Here is a 21,013-nt window from a genome sequence, read left to right as displayed (position 1 = left end):
CCACAAACCTACAACAAATGTTAAAGCGAAAAAAGAAAACTTCAAAAGATGAATACAAGGGCACTATCCCATGTTTGAATTGCGGGAATTGCAACAATATCATAAAAGGCACCACCTTGAGAAATCCGACACAGGATATTCCGATCAATTTATATGTTACAGCGACCTGTGATACAAATTTCGTGGTGTACCTTTTAAAGTGTCCTTGTGGACTCACCTATGTGGGAAAAACTGAACGAAAAATGAAGACTCGCATGACAGAACACAAGAGCAATATAAGACTAAATAACCCCAAATCGGCCGTTGCAGTACATTTCAATAAACTCAAACACAATATCAGTCAGCTCCGGTTTCTAATTTTGGAACAAGTCCAAGCTCAAGAAGGGCGAGACAACAGAAAATTCCTTCTACAAAGAGAACTATTTTGGATTTATAAATTGGATTCATTACATCCAAAAGGTCTGAATGACCGTGTGGAATTTAATTGCTATCTTTAATTAAGTACATGGTTCTTGCAGTTACCCTACCTCATATTTCTCTGCTAGCATGCATACCAGATGATATGTAGTGAAATGTAGCTTCTGTTAATAAGGATTATGTTTACCATCTTGCTTATAACACTTTACGCATTTTTTATAACAAACGAGACTTCATTTACAGGTTTTTTGCATCAGTAATTTGCATTAATATATTGTGTTATCCATCGGTGACAATTCTTTATTTACATTGACTTCGTAGGCAGTAACATAGCACTTAATTTCAGGGTCTATCTTCTATGTTTATGATGTGGGTACACGAACGCTATTTCATGCACTTCCGGGTTAGATATTCGTCACTTCCGAAGTTTGAACATGGTACGCGGGAGAAAGTTTGCCGTTCGGCGGGTGTAATCAGGTCAGACCGCTTAGACTATTGTAATCGCTAATTGTAGTCGAAATGTAGTATGATCACTACCGCGAACGATTATTGCACTATACACTTGGGTGTATTTTTTTTTCTCTACGGACGAAAATTCTGCTTTCATTTCACCACAACAATACGCGTTGGGGAGAACTTTGAGAATTGCACACCAATTACGTAAGGATGTTTTATCATTTGGCACCGTAGTTTTACTTTTAGGTTTCTCGCATGTTAATTCTGGTCATCTGAGCACGCAAATATAATTAGGAAAGGCAGCACAAACCGCGGATGTATTTTTATTTAATTTTATTTCGGTTCTAACAACTGAACGATGTTTTACGTTTTTGACAAAGTAACTGCACATTTAGTTACCTCACGTATTTCACTTTCCTAGCGAATCTGATGTGAGAACAACACGTATACGCGCCAGTCCTTTTACTGCATGTGTAACACACTACAAACCCGTTTTACTTTTTAGTTTGCGCATTCTAGCTCGGACGCTAGTAAGAGATCGCATTTCTGTTTACAGGGAGAACCCCCTGAAGAAGGGCACGCCCCGAAATGCATTGGGGACTAATAACCCTGTGACCCCAGCACCACGAACCACCTATGGGTTCAGCTATCAAGTGTGAATACAGAAGACTTTGTTACAATGAATTTGTTTATGAAATTGTACACCGCATGATTAAATAACTATGCTGAAAAATATTCAATTCTGACTACGTGTATTGAAGGAAACGAAAGTCAAGTGGAGTGCTATATGGGATATACTTTCCAGGGGTGAAGGATCAACTCTCTATATACATGGACGTCTCTTTGATCAGGAGATAGGATCCCAGAGCACCCGAAGAGTTTTAAAGCTAGTTTAATTATAAGGATTAATAAGGAGTGCGAGCGACATTAGAAGCTTTATATTAAATTGAATGACTACATGGATGGAACATTTAATGTTCATATCATGTTATTATACCATTGCAGTTATGTTGTTTTCATTTCCTTTGAGACCATATTGAAATGCGGTTGTCGGCCATTTTTTTAATTTTATTTTATATAAGACAGTGCTTTTCTTGTACGCCAAAGATCTGCCAATGTAATGTTTTTACTTATTCCAGTGATACATTCTGATTCTGCTAAAACACATCATTATTATTGGTACAATCAAAATGTCAACAAACAGGATCTGTGGAGTAGCAAGGGCGCCATATGCACTAACACAAGCAAGGGAAGTGTGGACCCTACTTCCTGAATGGGCAGTAAAACACAGCCATTGTTTAGGTGCATCGGATCCTCACACCCAATATTTGATATTGCCAACATTTGCAGTTGTTCCGTAGGTGCTACAACAGTGTTAGTAATTTAGGATTAGAATGTTACTTTTTTCTAAAAGGCCTTTATGCGGAGCAATTTCTATACACAAATATTATTAATAAATCAGAACAGATCCACATTTTATCCAGTTTGAAAGAATGAGTGGTTGAGTTGACTCAACAAGTTTTGAACCTGTGACACACAGAATACACAAATGTGGACACATCCACACGCACGCACATTCATTCATTCATTCTCTCTCACTCACTCACTCACTCTGATCCCCCATTAAGTCACATTTTGTGACAGCAAATCAAATGGAAGATCATCCCACAATGGGGTGGCACCAGACAGTCCCTCAACCAGTTCCTGGTAAGGGCTTTTCAAAATGTTGTGGCCTCCGCAGAATCATGAGTGCTGCTAAAGAGGATCTCTTTCCTTAAGAGATCTTTTAAGGCACTTAAGTGGCACTTAGGTGGAGGACTTGCCTGAGCCGGTGGACCACAACCTAAACCTATAAATAAGCATTGGCAAAGCCAATAGGTTTGGTCTATGCAAGATCTATTGGCTTTGTCAATGTTTTTTTTTTTTTTTAACATGTTGCACAGCAGCGTGGGCTACTGCACAACGTTGCTTGAAGTAAACAAGCATTGGCATAGCCAATAGGTCTCGCCTTTGGGACCTTATAAGTATTTAGCTATGCAGCACAATATCATTGGTACAACAGCATCAACTGTTGCATGGCTAAACACTTATAAGGTCTCAAAGGCGAGACCTATTGGCTATGTGTTAGAAGGTGGTTCTGACACTATGGGCCGCCCGGATTTTTCACTTTTTGAGCACCTAATTGTTGAGCTTTTACTGTGGGGGAGCCTCATAAGCTGGGACTCACCCACAGTGAACTCAGGATGTAAGAGACTGCATGGGGATTTTACTGGTGTTCCCCTGGCCTGACCAGGCCACTGCGCAGCAGCTGGAGTAAGGGACACCGGGCTGGTTACATGCAGACACATGTGTACACACGTGTACGGGCTGCGCAGGGGAGATTCCTAGCGTGCGCAGTCCAGGAGCAGCTACAAAGTGAATGGTGTGGCAGGACTTATGCAGTATTGGGTGGTGACGTGGAATAGGCTTTATACCCCGGAAAGAAACATGCCAGGGAAAGTCAGTGTGTTTTACTGCGTTTTACTTCATTATTCCCCTATGGGAATGTGGGGCCCATGGCTAGATTAGCTTCCGTTAGGCCTACATATTCCAGACACGCACTTAAGTCCAATGTAGCGAATGTGAAAATAAGTATTCTGCAGAGTCCAAAGTCATATTTGTACTGCTTTTGGGTCATCCAGAACTGTCATATTTCTCTGAGCCAGCCATGACCAGACCCAGGCTGAGGGCTGACCTCAGCTGGATGGATTGATAAACTTTCTTCCACAAGCGAGGGCCTCCTCTCCACGAAGAGAAGTTGGGAGGGGCTACAGACTCATCCATCACTAGGTGCCAGGCACCAGGCTGCACCATGGAGGGAAGGCAGCGTGGGGGGGGGGGGGGGAGAAAAGGTGCTTCCGAGACATGTGGCAGAAACACTGGACGATGCAATTTTTAACAAACCCAGAGGCAGGACAAGGAGGGAGCAGGGGCAGGAAAGTGATGTGTCGCTGTATGATAGGACCAACAGGGACTTCCTGCCAGCCCCCTACTCAACTTTTAAAAAGTGCTTGCACAGGAAGAGAAGCTCTCTGGGGTGTGGTCTGCTGAGGGTGAAGGTGCTGGAGCCTGGTGCAATGGGCAGTTGGAAGGAGAGACCCCCTGACTGCCCCCAGGACCCTATCAGCACCAGAAGAAGAGCCCAGGACTGGTGCCCAGAAGCAGGGGCCTCTGCGCAGGGAGAAGAGAGGCCCAGAAGGAGAGTCTGGCGAAAAATGTGTAAGGAGATGTCTTAAGCCAAGTGGGGCTATGTTGCCAGACAGTCCTGCTAGGGTGTCTGGCTGTATATGCGCAATCCTGTGATTTCATCTGTGATGCCCTTAGAGGCTGTAATTGCAATGCATTCAAATGATCAACCGAGGTGATGAGTACTGTCATTCTAAAGTGTGCGTAAACATGGATTCTTGCTGCTGCACTTAGGTGAAGACCCCAGACTGCTAGCCCTTAAGATATAGAGGTGCATACTTTATGGTCAGTAGGGGATGCTCAGTCAGGGTCATGTGTCACCAAGGCAGGTTTACCCCTTTTTAAGGCTTGTTGAGGTAACTGGGTGGGTCGCCACTGGGATGGTGCCAGTGCGCAGGGCCTTCGCTCCAGGTTATGTTCAACTAACTGCATTGGGGGCAAGTTGATGTGCATACATGGGAGTGGTGGCACTAGACCCCACCCCCCCCTGCGGGAGGGGTGGAGATGTTATGCAATGTCACAAAGTAATTCCAACAGCTTATGTATATTTGTAAATTGGTGCATAGTATTGAGTGGTGTGTGTGTTTAATAAATGTACTCTTACTTTTATAAAGCAAAGTACAGACTGGACAATCAACTATTGAGTGTTATTTTTGTGCACCTGCAAATGGTGATTACTAGCCCACACCACCTCCCTTGAGTAAGCCTCAGACTGCTCTGCAACGCTACCCTCTGAGAGTCAGGCGCTACAATTGGGTGTTTGGTTCCCAGTGAAGGACAAATGTAGTCATGTTATTTGTGCAGACCTCACAGATGCTGCCTCGTTTTCCAACACTATGCCAATGCCTGGTTTGAAAATTTCTGGGCTTTGAAGGGGGAGTTAAGTGGGGCAACGCTCCTCCGCTCCAACGGAGGAGCTGCCCCTGACTGATTTACATTTTACAACTAGATAAACCATGTAAAATCTTGCTAGAGTGAAAATGTTATGGGCCCACTTCTCAAAAGCAATTTACACGTGAGTGTGGCTTACACATGCAAACATTGGTTTTGCATTCATAAAAGGATTTGCTCACATGTAGTTTTTTGAGTGAAAAAAATCTGCTTGCAGGCCTTGGAAGCAGGTGAGAAGTGGTAATTACAGTGCTGGAATGCCTTACCAGTTTGTGAACACCCAGAAACTTGCATAATGAATACCCTCAAACAACCCCTTTCCAACCCCTTCTCTCATTGGAAAAGGTTGTAAATGTAGTCCCGACAGGCTTTTATACAGGAGTTTGAGGAATGACTTGTGTTCATTGCAGATGGTTTTTATGAACTGGAGTGAGATTAGGTGATGGTTGGTGACTGTGATAGGATTGCAGTCAGTTATTATGAGTGGATTTGGAGAGGCAGTATTGCATCAAGTGCATTTGCGGATGCCCAGGGGCTGGACAACCAAGGGACCTGAATCCTCACCTAATAAGTCCCCAGTCCCCTGGGCAAGGGCCCAATATATCTGGGGGTGCACATAAGGCGGGTATTCTGATTGGAACCTGGGATTGCACAGAAGAATGGGAATCTTTGTCATGCAAACCCGTAATGACGAGTTCAAGTCACCCAGTAATTCCAAATTGTGCGAAGTGTCTGTAGAGTAGGAGGAAGATGCCAGTGAAGGCTTTGGATTAGGAGTATTGGATGAATAGTGATTCACATTCACCAGCTTCAAAATTCTCTAACCATTCATCAGTAGAGTTTTTTGCAGACTAAGACTAGTCCACTTACAGTATTCTTTGGTAAACATTTTGTTCTAGGTAATCAAATACCCAGCAGAAACAGTTCCATTAATAGGGGGTAGTGCATCACCACTCAGCCAAGCTTTTGTCAAAAAATGTAGACCAGAAATGTTTCCAGACCACCGATGATTTCTCAGCCAATCGCAAAAGCAGGGCATGCTCTAGGGCAGTGCAACTGGTGCCACCACATTGGGCGTGGACTTCGGGGACTGTTTTTAAAAATATATTATGGATTTAATAGCATCTGCTGCAGTGCTACTCGCCTCCAGCAATTTACTGGCAACAATAAAAATGTCAAAATAACTGGTGATTAATGGACCTGCTGGAGAGAGATGAGATTTGTCTAGTGAAACGTTTGACTCATCAAAAAGTAGGGTTAATGTGCCTGCTGCAAAGCACGTGTACCATGCAGATCACTAAGTGCATATAATGCAAATAGGTTAGTGCAGTGGTTCCCAAACTGTGTGCTGTGGCTCCCTGGGGAGCCGTCAAACCTAGCCAGGGGAGCCGCGCACCAACCACTTCAGTGCATTTAATTTTGAAGGGTCTGTTGGCTTCAGTTAAACTAATTAGACTTAAACACATGATGTCGATTATTTGTAAGTGACATGCCTAAAGCTGTAAACGTAGTGCTTAACTGATGGCATGTCGAGGGAGATAACTTCCATATTTCACTAGACCCCCACGTTCTAACACTTCCAAAGTAAGTGGACGATATCTTATTTATTTTGTTAGACTCGTTGATAGTTTCATTTTTTCCCAAATGCATTTTACATCAACGCAAGTTATCAGGAAAGGACAATTGTCCTGCCTATTAAACACACAATGGGTCCGATTACAATGTCGGTCGGAAAATCTTCCGACCAAATCGGTTTCGGAAATGGTTTCCGACCGAATCTGGTTCTGCGAGTCCGACCGACCGATTACGTTGCTTCCCAACATCGTTCGGTTGGACTCGCATTGACTTCAATGGGAGCCTGTGTTCCGAATGAGAACACAAGCTCCCATTGAAAAAAGGGCTAGTTGGGGAAAACCTTTCACCCTGTGGCAGGAACTTCATGGTGTCTGCCCCACATTGCATGGTTGCAAAGGAGGCACCCATGAGTACCCCCACGGGCCCCAACGGAGGCCTACAGGTGCAGTGGGGCCTGCTACAGGCCTCCAAAGTCAGATTCCGCCAGCAGCTTCTTGTCAGACAAACCAATTCGGAACGGCTGTCAGAATCAGCCATCATAATAGCTTGGTCGGAAACTGTGTCCATTGAGCTGTATGATTCAGCTCCGAATGACTCGGGCTGTCGGAATGCCGATCGGAACGGAATCGGACAGCCCGAACGGTTTCCCTGCATCGTAATCGGTCAGAAATGTATCCGATTCGGTCAGAAACATAGGTTCCGAATCGGATTCAGAGAATTCGAATCCCGTTCAGAGCCTTTGTGACCGGCATCATAATCAGTCACTAAGTATTATTAAGTATTGACATTTGTACTTGAATCATAGGTACTTCCAGTACACATTTTTTCTTTCAGTACACACATTTACAGGCAGGCCTGCTCTCTTCTTGAGCACACGAAAGTAAAACACCATATACAGCATAATGCCAACATTTGGAAGCAAGAAAGAGGGAAGTTTAAAAAATATATATCTTAGGAATTTATTTTACTTGCATTGATTAGGAGGCAATTTTAGGGAGGAGACAGCAAAAATAAAGCTGTATGTGGTTTCGAAAATTGTGAGTCACCCTGCTGAAATCGGTGTGTTGGCACGTATGACCTGGGTAGAAATGTAATTGCATGCAAATATTCTTCAAGTGCAGAAACACTATGGCATTGAGGCCTACATGCATAGGGGTGCTATCTAGCACTGAAAGTGGGATAAAGAGGTTTGAGAGGGTACTCTAAAAAAGGCATGAGCAAAGAAGTGCAACTAGGAATATTTAGTTAGAGTCTCCGCCTTAGTAACACGAAACACCCAGCGTATATGATTATAGTACCGTCATCAGCTTCATCCTAATTATTTTCAAGGAGAAAAATGCGAGTACTCCTGAAGCCGGGCTTACATCCACCCCACCCTCCAAAAAAAGTAACAGTGGGGAGCCACAAGCAATGGCCAATGGGTCAAGGGAGCCACGGGCCGAAAATTTTTGGGAACCACTTGGTTAGTGTTTTACTGCTTTTGACAGAGAGATCCTGTGTCACTTGCAGTTTATAAGTTAAAATCCTAAAATAGAACATTGAGATATTACCTATCATCAAAGAGCTGCATGCAGAAATGTGAGTGAGATAGCGTGGTTATGAAAACTTGAGAGGCACTGTTAAATGGTGGCAGTGAGGGAATCCGTGGAGAAGGCGGTCCGGGGCGCCAACAAACATTGTCACACCGGGCGCCACCAACACTAAAGCCGTCCCTGTTGCAAAGCCACCAATTCCACTTACAACACAGAGGCCCTTACTACTACGTATCAATAAGGTCCGCATTAAAAAATACCACCTCCTGCATTCATGATGCCAAAAATGAATATGAAATAAGGGGTCTGTTTAACCAAGGAATAAGATATTGCTGTTAGCAGTCATTTTTAAATATAGTACATATTTATCAATAATTTAGGAACTTGAAGCACTTGTTTAATTTGCACAGTTCTGAGGGGTTCAAGTAAATTTTAAAGTTCATGAAAATGTTAATGAGGAGGCCTGCTGGACAGAGAAGGATCCGAGTCACCCATCAAGTGTTGCCAGAGAAAGTCTGTCTGTCCATTTCCTGAAGAAAAGATTCTGCGGGCTGTCTTACTGTGAATGGTGCCTCTGTGTGTGGTGAGCTCCAGTTGTATATGTTCTCCAGGTTATTAATAAGAAGTCCCTTTACAATGTTTCCAGAGTGGATGTTCTGTGACGCGTCTTTCCGCCCCCAATCCTCCTCTGTTCAATCATCCTTTTCATTCAGCCTTGCAATTGTACTGCTCAATTTTTTCACAGCTTTCCCCTCCCTTCAGATCTTTTTCTGCTCTTGTGATGCTAATGTCAACATGTATGTGAGACAGGGAGGGCATTAATTTCCTGTTCCAATTAACCCAACGGAATGGATTTTTAACAACAAAAACTTAAAGCCAACCCACCCCTACTCCCGCTTACTAAATCAGACAGGTAATAACATGGAACCTGCAATGACAGTATGATAACATGTGCCTCATGCAGCGGGTGAGACTGGTTATCAGGACCACTAGGATTCACAGAGCGTATAGCACTGTGGATGAGATATGTTGGTCTTCTTGATTGTTGAGTGACGGCCTAAACCACAACTGATTTTACTTGGATACCTGGCAGGTCAGCACCTCCCTTGAAGCAATCGTAAAGGATGAAGAGTACATTGCAAAGCTTCGCTGGAGCTTTTTAGCTTGCACAAGGTGTGCTGATTTTCAATGGGACGAGAGCAGAGGCAACACAAAAAAACACTTCAAAGCTCAGAAGGAAATCCTAAAGCGAGCACCACCTTCCAATGAGACACCATGGAGCGATTATCTGGGGACTGATACATGGCCCTAATACATCAGGCCACAGACAAGTTGAAAAGCAACATTAGAAGCATCATGACCACCTCAGAAACTAATACAATGAAATACATTTTCAACACAGGCTAAAGCCTATAGCAGGGAGCTCTCAAAAGCTATAGTACATGTAAGAAGTGAGCTTGACATTTTGCAGATACTTTTTTTTTTTTAATCAGCTTTCGAGACAACTCTCAACTTGTCTTATATGAGAAATCCCTATCATCTCAAATCAATTCTGTGATGGGTTAATCTTGTGCTCTGAAGAAACTTTTAGAAGCATTTCCTCAAATTTCTAGTAGTGCCTTATGTTCACAGGAGTTAGATGTGATTATTAGACGAGTTCATGCAAGTGGAAATATGGGATAAGTGGGTAGGGGAAGTTAGATATGGCTAGATTGCAAGGAGAGGTTCCACAGAGAATTTGTGATTTATGCGAAAGGGAGAAAATATGCTAGGAAAGGTCAGATATTATTGGAATGATGACTCGGAATGAGAGTTTATGATTTGTAAACAGAGGTATGGTTAGTTTACTGAAATACAGTAGAGATAAAGGCAGGCACAGTGTGGATTTAAAAAAGAATATTAATCCCATAGAAAGGAAGGGGAGAGAATAATTCCTTGTTTCAAATAAGTAGCAGTATTTCATGCCAGGTTTTAAGTGTATGGTGCTGTAATGATATTGTGAAAGGATGCAATCTGATTAGAAAGAAAAGTTGAAAATCGATTACCTATGGGCAGGTGATATTAGTGGTTGCATCTTTGGTTGCTCTGTTTGGCTGTTGCTGGTGTTCATACAATACATCTGTTTTTACATAGATATTGAAAGTTATTTACATTGTTGACTTTGCACAATATTGTGAGGCACAAGTTATGGTCAGGGCCACTGGAATAATGTGATTTCTCGGCCAAAACATTTTTTTCTGTTAAATATGGACTTTGCGCATTTGCCACATAATCCATCATCTACTGCATAATCTGCAGATTATAGTCAAAAATGTTGTTTCTAATTCAAATGGATCAAAAGTTACAAAACAAATCAGGAACTTTGCTGCACAGAGTAAGGCCTGTCGCAAAGATGAAGTAGGGATCTCTTATACTTATTGCTGTATTTGGGTGCTAGACTGCTACCAATGAAGGGAAATATTTGCCTAGATTTTATTAATGTGTAAAAATCACAAAATAATTATGCAATCTATCACAAATTGTGCCGAATTATGCCGCAAAGTTTGACCTTACTTGGCACAATTCAGTAAACCCTGCTGCATAATTTGGTCCTCTCCTTCCACATAATACCTATGTTTCTGGTTATGATGCATGTCCAGATAGCACATTCTTTAGATTTGCTTAGTAAGATTTTGGGGAGTGGACAATCTCGGAGATGTGCAATGACCTTTCAGATATGTATTTGTTTGAGACAGATGGATGGGTGGTGTGCTTGTAGGGGTTGTTTAAGAGGATTTTGTTGATTTAGCTCTTTCTTAATCATAGAGAATCCTGGGTGGTATCTGTCTGTAGCCAGAATTGAGCTCATGTAGATTTTGTTTGGGGTCATATTGGGACTAACTAGGCTTTAACCATCCTTCTGAGCTCTAAGTGATTCTTATTGGCTCGGACAGAATCCCTTAGTTTTGCGGCTTTAGGGGAGAAAATAGTGCCACCAATAGTTTTCCTAATATAAATAGGATTTGAGAAGCGCGGTGCCAGGTTGGAGCGCAAGTTCCTGAGTCAGGAGCATTTTATTATTTTCCCTGTCCTTTGCCATTTATAGCTGTGTTTGTGATTCATGGTAGTTTGAAAGGATCTTCTTGAAGTTGGGAACCAGTGTTGAGCCAACAGAACTGGAGAGATGTGGGTTCATATATTTACATTTAGATGTAGTCTTGCTGTTGAGTTTTGGTTTCTTAGTAGCCTTTTGACAGTTGAGAGTGGAATGTTGTGGTATAGTCCGTTAGTGTAATCTAGTTTGGAGAGTCGGATGTTCCTTGTACTTTCTAAGAAAATCAAAATGTGGAAAGATGCTTCCAGAGTTGGGACTTACCTTCAACTTGGGTGTTCATAGGACGTGTAAAGTGAAGGAAGAGTCCCAAGAATTCACCTATCTTCAGCTATTTTTGGCAGGGATCCCATATCATCTGGTCAAAAAGATAATTAGAATGTTTCCATTCTTCACCAGTCAGTATTTTAGTTTTTTAAGCATATAGCTTGATGTTACGTCACATCATCCATTGTTTGATGGCAATGAGGCAGGTGTTACATTTTGATGTTCCTATGCCCTTATGGTTTCTCAGTTTGAGAGTTCTGTGTGTTGTCTGGATAGTTGTTTGAAAAAGAGTTCAAAAAGCTTTCGTTTGGTTTCATGTATGTGTCAATAGATAGGGGTGAGGACAGATCCTTGAGATAGCTTCCGTTATTCAGGTAAGAGGATGTTCAGATGGGTAGCTGTCTGTACTTCTAGTTATTAGTAGGTCTTCAAATTCAGAGGTTGTCATTTCCTGGAAAGCCGATATAGAGGGACATTGATTTGGCTGTATAACATGGGAGCAGTTATTTCTCTTGGTTGTTAGATAAAAAAACATCACTGTGGCTGATAGGTTTAGTTTTGTGGCAGACCCTTTTGCCCTTTTTTCAGGCCCCAACAGGCAGCAACCTTAACCTGACAACCTTTACCTGGATACCCGGTCTGAACACCATAAAGGGTCTGTTTGATTAACCCTGTGGTTAGGTAGGTGACCCGGGTCAATGGGCACACTGCCCTAGATATTCATAGGAGTCCAACCCCTAAACCCTAGCTTTCGGAACCGGAGTGAAAAAGGGGCAGGTAAGCAGCTGCTCAGCTAATAGTCTGCTAGGTTACAGACTGGCCCAATGAACTTTTCTGCTCCGGGTCAGCTCGGCAGGTAAGGCCAAAACTACTAACTTGAAATGCTAACACACACTCTAAAATTCTTCTCTAAACACCCCTAAAATGTGATCTACGCACGGTCAGATCAGTGGCATGGCAGGAAGGGGGGGTGGCATGAGTTTTGGGGGCCACAGCCTCTCCCTCAGCTCTTACATGCAGGCCGCAATGGGGCAGCAGACGCAGGATTCATTCACCAGCACCCCCTGCCCCTGCTTTTAGGGCTGCCGCGGGGTGGCAAAGGCTGGGACCGCCACATACAGCAAAAGGCCTAGCTATGCCAACGAGTCAGATACACAATTCAACACAGGCAAAACGGATTAAGCAGCTTCTACACACAAACTATGTTTTTTCTTTGTCTGCTTTTTTGTCACTTTAGTATAGATTTCGAAAGGAAGCCCTCCTGATCAGTCACACACACAGACAACAGATACAAATTAAAATGGCACAGCAAAAAAACCCACCTGCTCTTACCAGCTTTGCTTTCTGGGTTGCTCAGACCTCATAGAAGCCGAAGGAAACCAAATAAAGATGGCTAACCCTGGTTCCTCTTTCCAAAAACGTAAGTGTCTTTACAAGGTGGGGGGGGGGGGGGGGCCTGTTCAAGTGACTCTGCACCAGCCCCACCACTTAGCCCGAAGCTGTATTAAGAGGGGGCAGGGTGTTGCTGATCAGTCTCCATGGTTACATACTGGACCAATACACTTTTCAGTTCTTGCTCAACATTGCAGGTATGGACAAATCTACTCACTTGGAATGCTATAATGCACTTTTAAAATCTTCTCCAAGCACCCCTAAAACAATTTGCTATACAGAGTCAAACACAATTAAAACATAGGCAAAACAGAGCAAACATCTCTACACAACCCATGATTCAAACTTGCACTTTGTTAAAGTCCTTTAATACTGCCTGTTTCACTCCAAGATCGTTGTGAGTAAAATCCGTTTGAAGTTACTACAAAGGTTCGAAGATTTTGCTTAACAGGGAGTAAGAATTCTAACATTTGAGGGTAATGGACGACAGGACATAGCAAAACAGTGGCGATCACCTGAGGGACCTCTGCATAGTAGGTGGAAAAAAGCTGTCGAGAAATGCAATTTGACAAAAGGGCCTGCTTTGGATACAGAAGAAAGATGTGGCATAAAGAGAAAACCAACAGCAGACAACTATAGTAACAACCTTCATGAACGACGAGCAACACCCGGTCTTTGAACAAGATTTAGAAGCTTGCGAAATAGGTGACATGGGTTTGCAGCTCGCTGCCTTACAGGTCAATGACCAGGCCAGGGCAAAGGGAAACAACTGGGGAGCCTCAAAGCACACGAGTGGGGGTGTTTGACTGCACACTGCAACAGCGAAACTAATGTAGCACTGTTTTTGTAACTGTTAACACTTAAAATTAAGAGCGGCCTGGAAAATGGAAATGAGCGAACACGTGCCTTTTCTGTCAGGAACCATTGTTGGAAAAATGTACTTTGTAAAGCTGCAGATTATGATTGCGCCAAACGTGCTTTCGATCAAAAGTTAGTAACATTTAAAGAGACAAAAAAGGAAACCTTTAAGGGTAATGCAAGAATTAAAGGTCGTCGGCCTTCAGTGACTAGGGCTTGGCCAGACTTTGGACTGTACTACTGTTTTTGCTTCTCAGTAAACACCAGAGATGAGGCCATTTTGCAAACCGCGCAATTTTAATCAGAGAGGCTTCTGCATTTTACATTTTTTAAACTGTTAGTAGGCTCAAAGTAAGAGTCAACGATATCTCTCCAGGACATCAACCAGCAGAAAGCCACCCTACCTTATTCATCCAATTTACATAAAAATACAAAAAAGTGGCTCTCACTTCTGTCCCAGATCCATCATAGATAATGCATCCGGCAAAGACCCACCAGGACAAAAGACCAGCACAGCTGATCGAACCAGCATGTCCACGTTGTTTTTTGCTGTAATCAAAAATTAAAGTCAAGAAAGTTCAGACTTGTGGGCAATCGTTTCTACCCACAATTCCCCAGTTTCGAACATATAGTTATTCTGAACTTGAAAATAAATATTTAAGCAGCACAAAAAAACCCTCCAACAATCCAGAAGAAGATCACGAGCATTCTGGAAGTGCCTTCTTTGGCAAAGACTTCTAGACCAACGAAAAAGCAGCTGCCGAAAAGAAATGTACAGGTAACTCAGGTACGACTATCAAGTGACATTACTATGGGCATCAGCTGCAAGAGAGGAGGTTTTTCAGGTAACATAAGGACAGGGGCAACCAACAATGTGTACACAGGCATTACCAGGACATCAACTGCGAGAGGGGTCGCTGTAAGTAACATAGTGACAGGGTCTTAATCAATAGACCCACATTACCTAGAACATCAATATAATCCATGTTCAGACCCATGCTGTGCGGTTCCCACTAAACAACCACTTAACAGGTACAGACATCCAAAACTTCAGCCGGCTCAGAGGGTGCACTCAACAGATGACACTACATTTCTGTAACCCCAGTTCAAGACCTTCTAAAAAAGAAAACTAAAACAAGTAGGCTCCAGTTGAGATCCTCGCTTAGAGTTTCCTAGTTGTGAAATTTGGAGTGCATCTAACAGCTTAATCAATATGTGTGTTGGGAAGGCCTGGCACCTTGGCACCCCAGCTCTGCTAGAAGTGTCTCTTCATGTGAAGCGCCAAGTGGTCCGATCGCGAGAAGGTGCGGTAGCACTGATGGCAGATGAATGGACGGTAGCCCGTATGCTTGCGAAAGTGGCGAGTAAGTTCATCAGAGCGGGCAAACCTCCATCCGCATCCTTCCCAATGGCAAGGGTATGGCTTCTCTCCTAGACAAGGCAGAAAAACAAAATATAGTCACAGCTGGGTGGAACAGAGATGCATGACCTATTACTGCAAGAGCTGGATCCTGTGGGGTAGTTTAAAGGTAGTATATTAAGATGTCCCTTGCTGAAAAGAAACCCAAAAAGTAGAATTTTGTAATTTTCCATGATGGCATATAGAATGGGAGTAATTCCAGTCCGTGGAGGATGTGGATGAAGATGGACCCTTAAAATGCAATTACAAAGGAGTATTGTTCGTAATATTTAGCACATAAATAGCGCACTATCTGCCATTCATATAATCTTGCGTATTTGAGGCCTGGCTACAAAAAGAATATAATAACCTGTTGAACAATTTCTCTCTTAAGGAATTTAGCAGGGAGTATAAAAAGGTTTAGCACATGGTAGTTAATATTTCCAGGTAAAAATATATTCCCCTTTTTCTGACTTGGTAGCATAAGAGGATAAGTGAAAGTTCAATTGATAGAAATAAGAGTATCAAGTTGCTAGTTGTAAGAAGAAGCAAAGCAGAGTTGCACAGTTTTTAATCATACAGAAGAACCATTTTTTACATTTAAGCAGGCTAAGGATAGCAAACATTTGATGTGGATTCCTGCCCGCATTTCAGGTTGAATAGTGGTGCTGCCGTTTTAATTGGTCACTCTCAGTACTGGTAAAATATAGGTTCTCCAGTCTTCCTAGTCATGAGGTGGCCTTTAATTATTAAGGTCGAAATGCATCAACTTTAGTTTTGGAGGAGTTTTACAAAATAAAACGAGCCTTGAATAACACGGTCACAAGAAGTAGTATAAGGGGTAGTTGCCCCAGGACTCACTTTGATTGGAGGACTACCTCCTAGTGGGATGCAAGCTGGACTGAATATGCAACCCTGGCTTGCTTACAATAATAAGGAAGCAAGGAGACATACATAAATGGACAATTAACTTTCCCGTAATTTTAGGGGTATTTGCCCTAATGTAGGAGTGTTGATGGTCAGTGGCGTAGGAAGGGGGGGTGGGTGTGGGCCGCCCCAGGTATCATCACTGAGGGGGGTGACAAAATGGCAACAATATGTGTTTTAAAAACATATTTTTGCCATTTTGTCAAGCTGGGGGTGAAAAGAAACTTCCCGCATTGGGTACCACCTGACCTTGCTACGCCACTGTTGATGGTTTGCCTTTGTACGTGTAAATTGTGTTATTTGATTTTTTTGTACCAGAGATCCCAAATATATTGGAATGTTATCAGATGCACAGGCAGACTTATCTAATTAACTGTAAATGAAATAGATAATTGATTGAATTTGAAAACCCTGTGGAAATTATTTCATGGTTGTATAAATGTTATAGCATTTTTCCTACAGTATACCGCGTTCCTTGTTTTGACTATGGGCACTTTAGAGCCTACCCTAGTGGTGACTTGTATGTATTAAAAGGGAATGTTTAGGCCTGACAAAGGGTTTATCTTGCCAGATCAAAATGGTAGTTTAAAACTGTACACACAGACTGCAATGGCAGACCTGAGACATGTTTACAAAAGGCTAGCTAAGTAGGTGGCACAAACAGTGCTGTAGGCTCACTAGTAGCATTTAATTTACAGGCCCTGGGTACATGTATTACCATTTTACTAGGGATTTACAAGTAAATTAAATGTACCAAATTGCATGTAAGCCAATTTTACCATGTTTCAAGGAAAGAACACAAGTCCTTTAACACTGGTTAGCAGTGGTAAAGCGTGCAGAGTCTTAAAACCCAACAAAAACGGGTTCAGAGGGGTAAAGTCAAAATGTGTGGGGATGACCCTACAGAAAGGGCCAAATCCAACACATTCCATGTGCTTGTAATGTGTGTTTAGGTGCCATTGGTGTGCAGCATGTGTGGCAGTAGGACTGTGTGGTTACAGTCGGACTACTGGGGTCCATTTTGGATAGCTCCCAGATTAGCACGGCACAATATGAAGGGGGGGGGGGGGGAGGAGGACAGCTTCCCCCAGACAGTGGAAGTATATGGCCTACATTCCTGTAGCTGGAGGGTGGAGATCCAGACACTGAAGTGAAGGAGGATGGAGTCAAGCCTACCCTTAGAGATTCAATAAAGATCCAGCTAGCAAAATACTGTTAAATAGTTCTTCCTGAGCACTGCCATTTGTAGATCATAGTGAAGAAAGTGTGACTGACTGCAGGTCCGTTGTTCAAGATAAGGACTTTCTAGGCAATCCCTGCCCTTTAGTCTGTCATTAATTACTGCACCAGGAGGGCTGATGACAGCCAGGAGCAGAGACTTCAGACTTGATTGTGCCCTTGTCTTGGATACTCTTGCCCGGAGCCAGCATCATTGCTAACTGCTTTGATGGACATCACCTTGCACAAAAGCTGTTGTCTGGAAATCTGCCAGAAAGAGACATATGGAAGAGAACCAACCCAAACAGGTTCTGAGACTTCAGGCAGGGGTTCAACAACCCTGGGCTAGAAAATAAGTGTTAAGGTGGGATCCAGGCCACCCCTCTTTGTTCTAGTTAAGTCATTTGTGACCAAGGCAGTGAGTGCTCGATGGACTGCTGTGTAATAAGAGCAAGTGTTCACATGACATCTAGTCCCTCAGAGGTGAGGGGCATCACCTCAAGTCTGCATGCTCTGCTGGAGGAACCGAGGCCCGGCCTAGAAGTTTGTCTGAGGAGAGGGAGGTGAGTGTCTGGGCTGCTGGAAGGGAGACCACCCAGGAGAAATCCAGCATATCCTGGTCAGGAGACATACCCAGAAGAAGCGGACTGCCAAAAGGGAGCAAAGCCAGAAGCTATCTTATTGTGAAGGGGTACCCTATCTCCCCAAGAGGTTCTTGCTGTGATCTACACCAAGACCTAATGAACAATAATCATCATGAGACTGGTGATGCCACTGCCGACATCAGAAACAAACATCCCTCTTCGCCACCGATACTCGAGCACTGATTGACCAGAAGGCCCCTACAGCCGAAGAAGTACACCCTCTTCACCACAGATACTAAAGCACTGATTAACCAGAAGGCCCCTACAGCCAAATACATAAACCAGTTAATCTCCTAACCCAGAGGTTGCACTTACCATGTCCAAGCATCCATCTACACATAGCCTGGGAGGTCAGTATTGCCTAAGAGAAGTCTTGCCACGTGAGCCCGCTGCGCTGCCTCATTTTAGCAGATGGTGTTCCACATCAAGTTGTCTTTGTGGCCCCTACAATTACAGAGTTGCTGTAGGAGTGAGAAAGCTGAAAATATGCCTGCACCACCATAATGGCACCTCCAGTAAACAAGATAATAGCAGAGTTTAACAGCGAGTCAACATTAGACAATGCGCAGAGAACAAGGCCAAATTAACCTGATATTTTCAATCAGGTAAACCTGAAACACTGAAAGCTGCTTGAACTGATTTACACATGCCAGCAGTGGTACACGTTTGAGTATACTGCACTGGTGCCTAATCAATGCCTATGCTATGTACCAGAGGCTGTAGATAACGAAGACTACTATAGCAGCGGGAGAGCATCGAATGGGTGTGGCGCCTCACTTTAGATCATTAATAAGTTTGCAAGCCTGTAACAGATAACCCTATAGAATTTGGTAATATTTCGTTTTACGGTGACAGTAAATTATTTTCTTTTAACGAAACTATCAGCACTGGATGGACAGACACTAGGTTATTGTGTCAGTTGGTTGATTGTTGAGTTTTGAGCTCTTATCTCCCCCCCCCCCCCCCCCAGTAACTCCTCGTGAAGCCTTTGACACGGGAGAAGACAACATGCTATTTTCAATATAAATTCTTAGGATGATGGGAATCTTTCTGGTCTAGAAGATACACATTGCTACAACTTGGGAGACTAATATACACATACAGAGCTGTACCCAACAAAGCTGGATGGGCTATGCGGATTACAGAGCTTATGTCTAGGCCTGGGTGGGCTCAAGAGATCATGCTGGGATACAGAGCCTGAACCTCTACAGCTTCACAGGTTTTGATGATTGATGCAATGAAACAGTTTTCCCCTCTAAATCTGCAGTAGCAGAAGATTAGCAGGTTTTCATGTACAAGTTTGACAGAGTGCTTATAAAACAAATGAGATCTCTACATTTTATAGGTTTGCGCCGATTCTCTCCTAAATGGTCACACCATCATGTGCTCTTATTTCTAGACAATTAATTTCCTTGTTTTTCTCATGCATAACATTGTTCCAGGCTAATATCTTTCAATGGAAACTTCAAATGGGACCAGCTCTGAATATCAGTGAGCCCTCATTAAAAGAATGAACGCTTGAGAAGCTAGGGACTGCTGGAGAGGAAGGGGACTTTGGTAAAAGTCTATGCCACAATTTCAACTACACTCATCCCCTATATTAGGCCTGATACGACCTCGAGGATCAGCAGGTATATTTTTTATCCGTACCTGTGTGGGTGCGCACATGCGCTTTTAAATGCGAACTCTTTGTGTAGGTCTTGCCACAGCCAGGATGGGAGCATTTGTGGCTTGGTGTCTGCTTACAGGGCCACCTCTTGCTTTTTAGAGGCTTCACCTCCTCTGTGCTGGTCGCTTTAGGGTCAACTCCTGTAGGTATAGACCAGTCGATCTTAGATGAAGTTGTAGGTGGTGGGACCCTTCGCTCTGACTGGTCCACCTGAAAGTGGGCCTTATACTGGCTGTGGGCAGTGCTGTTGGTGTTTGGGTGCAGCGAGGACTGGGACACTGGGAGCTTAAGTTGGACATCAGTCTTTAGGTATGGGTCCAGGTGCACTCCGGAGCAAGCCTCATCCACCATCACAGACGCGCCAAGTGGGTTGGCGTAGGTGCTGCATGAAAAGTGGCATCGATGCATCCAGGTCACATGCCTGTATCCCATTCTCACGATTTCCCAGGACGGAAAGTGCAAATGGGCAACATTCAGCTTCCCCAATTCTGTCTCACTTCGGAGTGGGCAGCAGTTCTGGTGACCTCTGAAAGGCTCCAGATAACTAGTGAAGGGATTCTCATCCTCAAAGAGCTTTGCACAAGGCATCTGCACATGAGCAGGAAAAAGACTTGGAGCCCCATCCGTTGCCAAAATACCACCCTCTGGGCTGGAGGGTGCAGATGTGGCGATGTAGTTGAAGTCCGAACCCTGGTGCACTTGGGGGATTACATGTTGCAGAGTCCCAGTTGCATGCAGGATTACCGAGGCCTCAGGCAGCTCATGGGCCCCACAGCACGCTGAACCTTCCTGTGCTACCACAGAGCTAGCACACCTTGTCAACAAGAACTCCAGATCCCAGTCGTCATCTTCCTGTTTATCCTCCACAGGTAAGGCACTCATCGATGCTGGGTATGGAGCAGATGCGCAGTCACCAAAATGATTTTCAGTTGGCATCTTCGGGCTTTCTTCATCCTTGCACCACTGCAGGCAAAAACAAGGAAGGGTATGAGTGATAGAGGCACTTGCTCAATACAAGATCATCCCTCTCAAATACTTGACTGAGAAGCAATAAACACCTACCATCATGATGTAAAGAGTCCTTTATGATGACCTGTTTAGCCGAATATTAGCCCCTAACATTTCTAGCCTCAAAAGAACATACAGCAAAGAAGAACAAGGAGAAAAGGAAACCAGCAGAAGCCCATGTGAAATTTACCTTCAGTTCAGGTAGAATCAAGGGCATGAAACACTCGAACACTAGAAAGGTTGGAGTCAATGGCCTCATGAATGAAAGCAGAAGGCGAGATTACAGACGAATTACTCACAGCTATTTTTTTTTTACCTTTTTAAAAACTGTGTAAACATTTTATGAGAGACACATGAGAAACAGGATTATTACTGTCCAGATGCGACTGGACTAGGGCATTTGTCACTAGACTGTAGAACTGGTGCTCAATACATGGGAGTCGT

At 43.4% G+C, this 21,013-nt stretch overlaps 1 protein-coding gene across 4 annotated transcripts in view; it reads right to left on the bottom strand.

Annotated features, from left to right (window-relative positions):
* The window catches only part of KLF1 (KLF transcription factor 1), a 205,042-nt gene that overhangs the window by 164,475 nt on the left and 19,554 nt on the right, over positions 1-21,013 (bottom strand). Inside the window, exons 2-3 of one of the 4 annotated variants that reach the window (XM_085600636.1) lie at positions 19,543-20,524; positions 13,981-15,135 (exon numbers count right to left, since the gene is read on the bottom strand). The exons of the other annotated variants lie outside the window; for them this stretch is intronic. Coding sequence (XP_085456762.1) covers positions 14,960-15,135; positions 19,543-20,524 — 1,158 coding nt within the window. The 3' untranslated portion in view covers positions 13,981-14,959. Of the gene's footprint in view, positions 1-13,980; positions 15,136-19,542; positions 20,525-21,013 lie in introns of those variants that run through there. 4 annotated transcript variants of the gene reach the window in all.

The sequence above is a fragment of the Triturus cristatus genome, chromosome 4_2 (assembly GCF_964204655.1).
Source record: "Triturus cristatus chromosome 4_2, aTriCri1.1, whole genome shotgun sequence".
NCBI classification, from domain to species: Eukaryota; Metazoa; Chordata; class Amphibia; order Caudata; family Salamandridae; genus Triturus; species Triturus cristatus.
The sequence above is the reverse complement of the archived record's forward strand: the minus strand, read 5'-3'. Positions and strand labels throughout refer to the sequence as shown.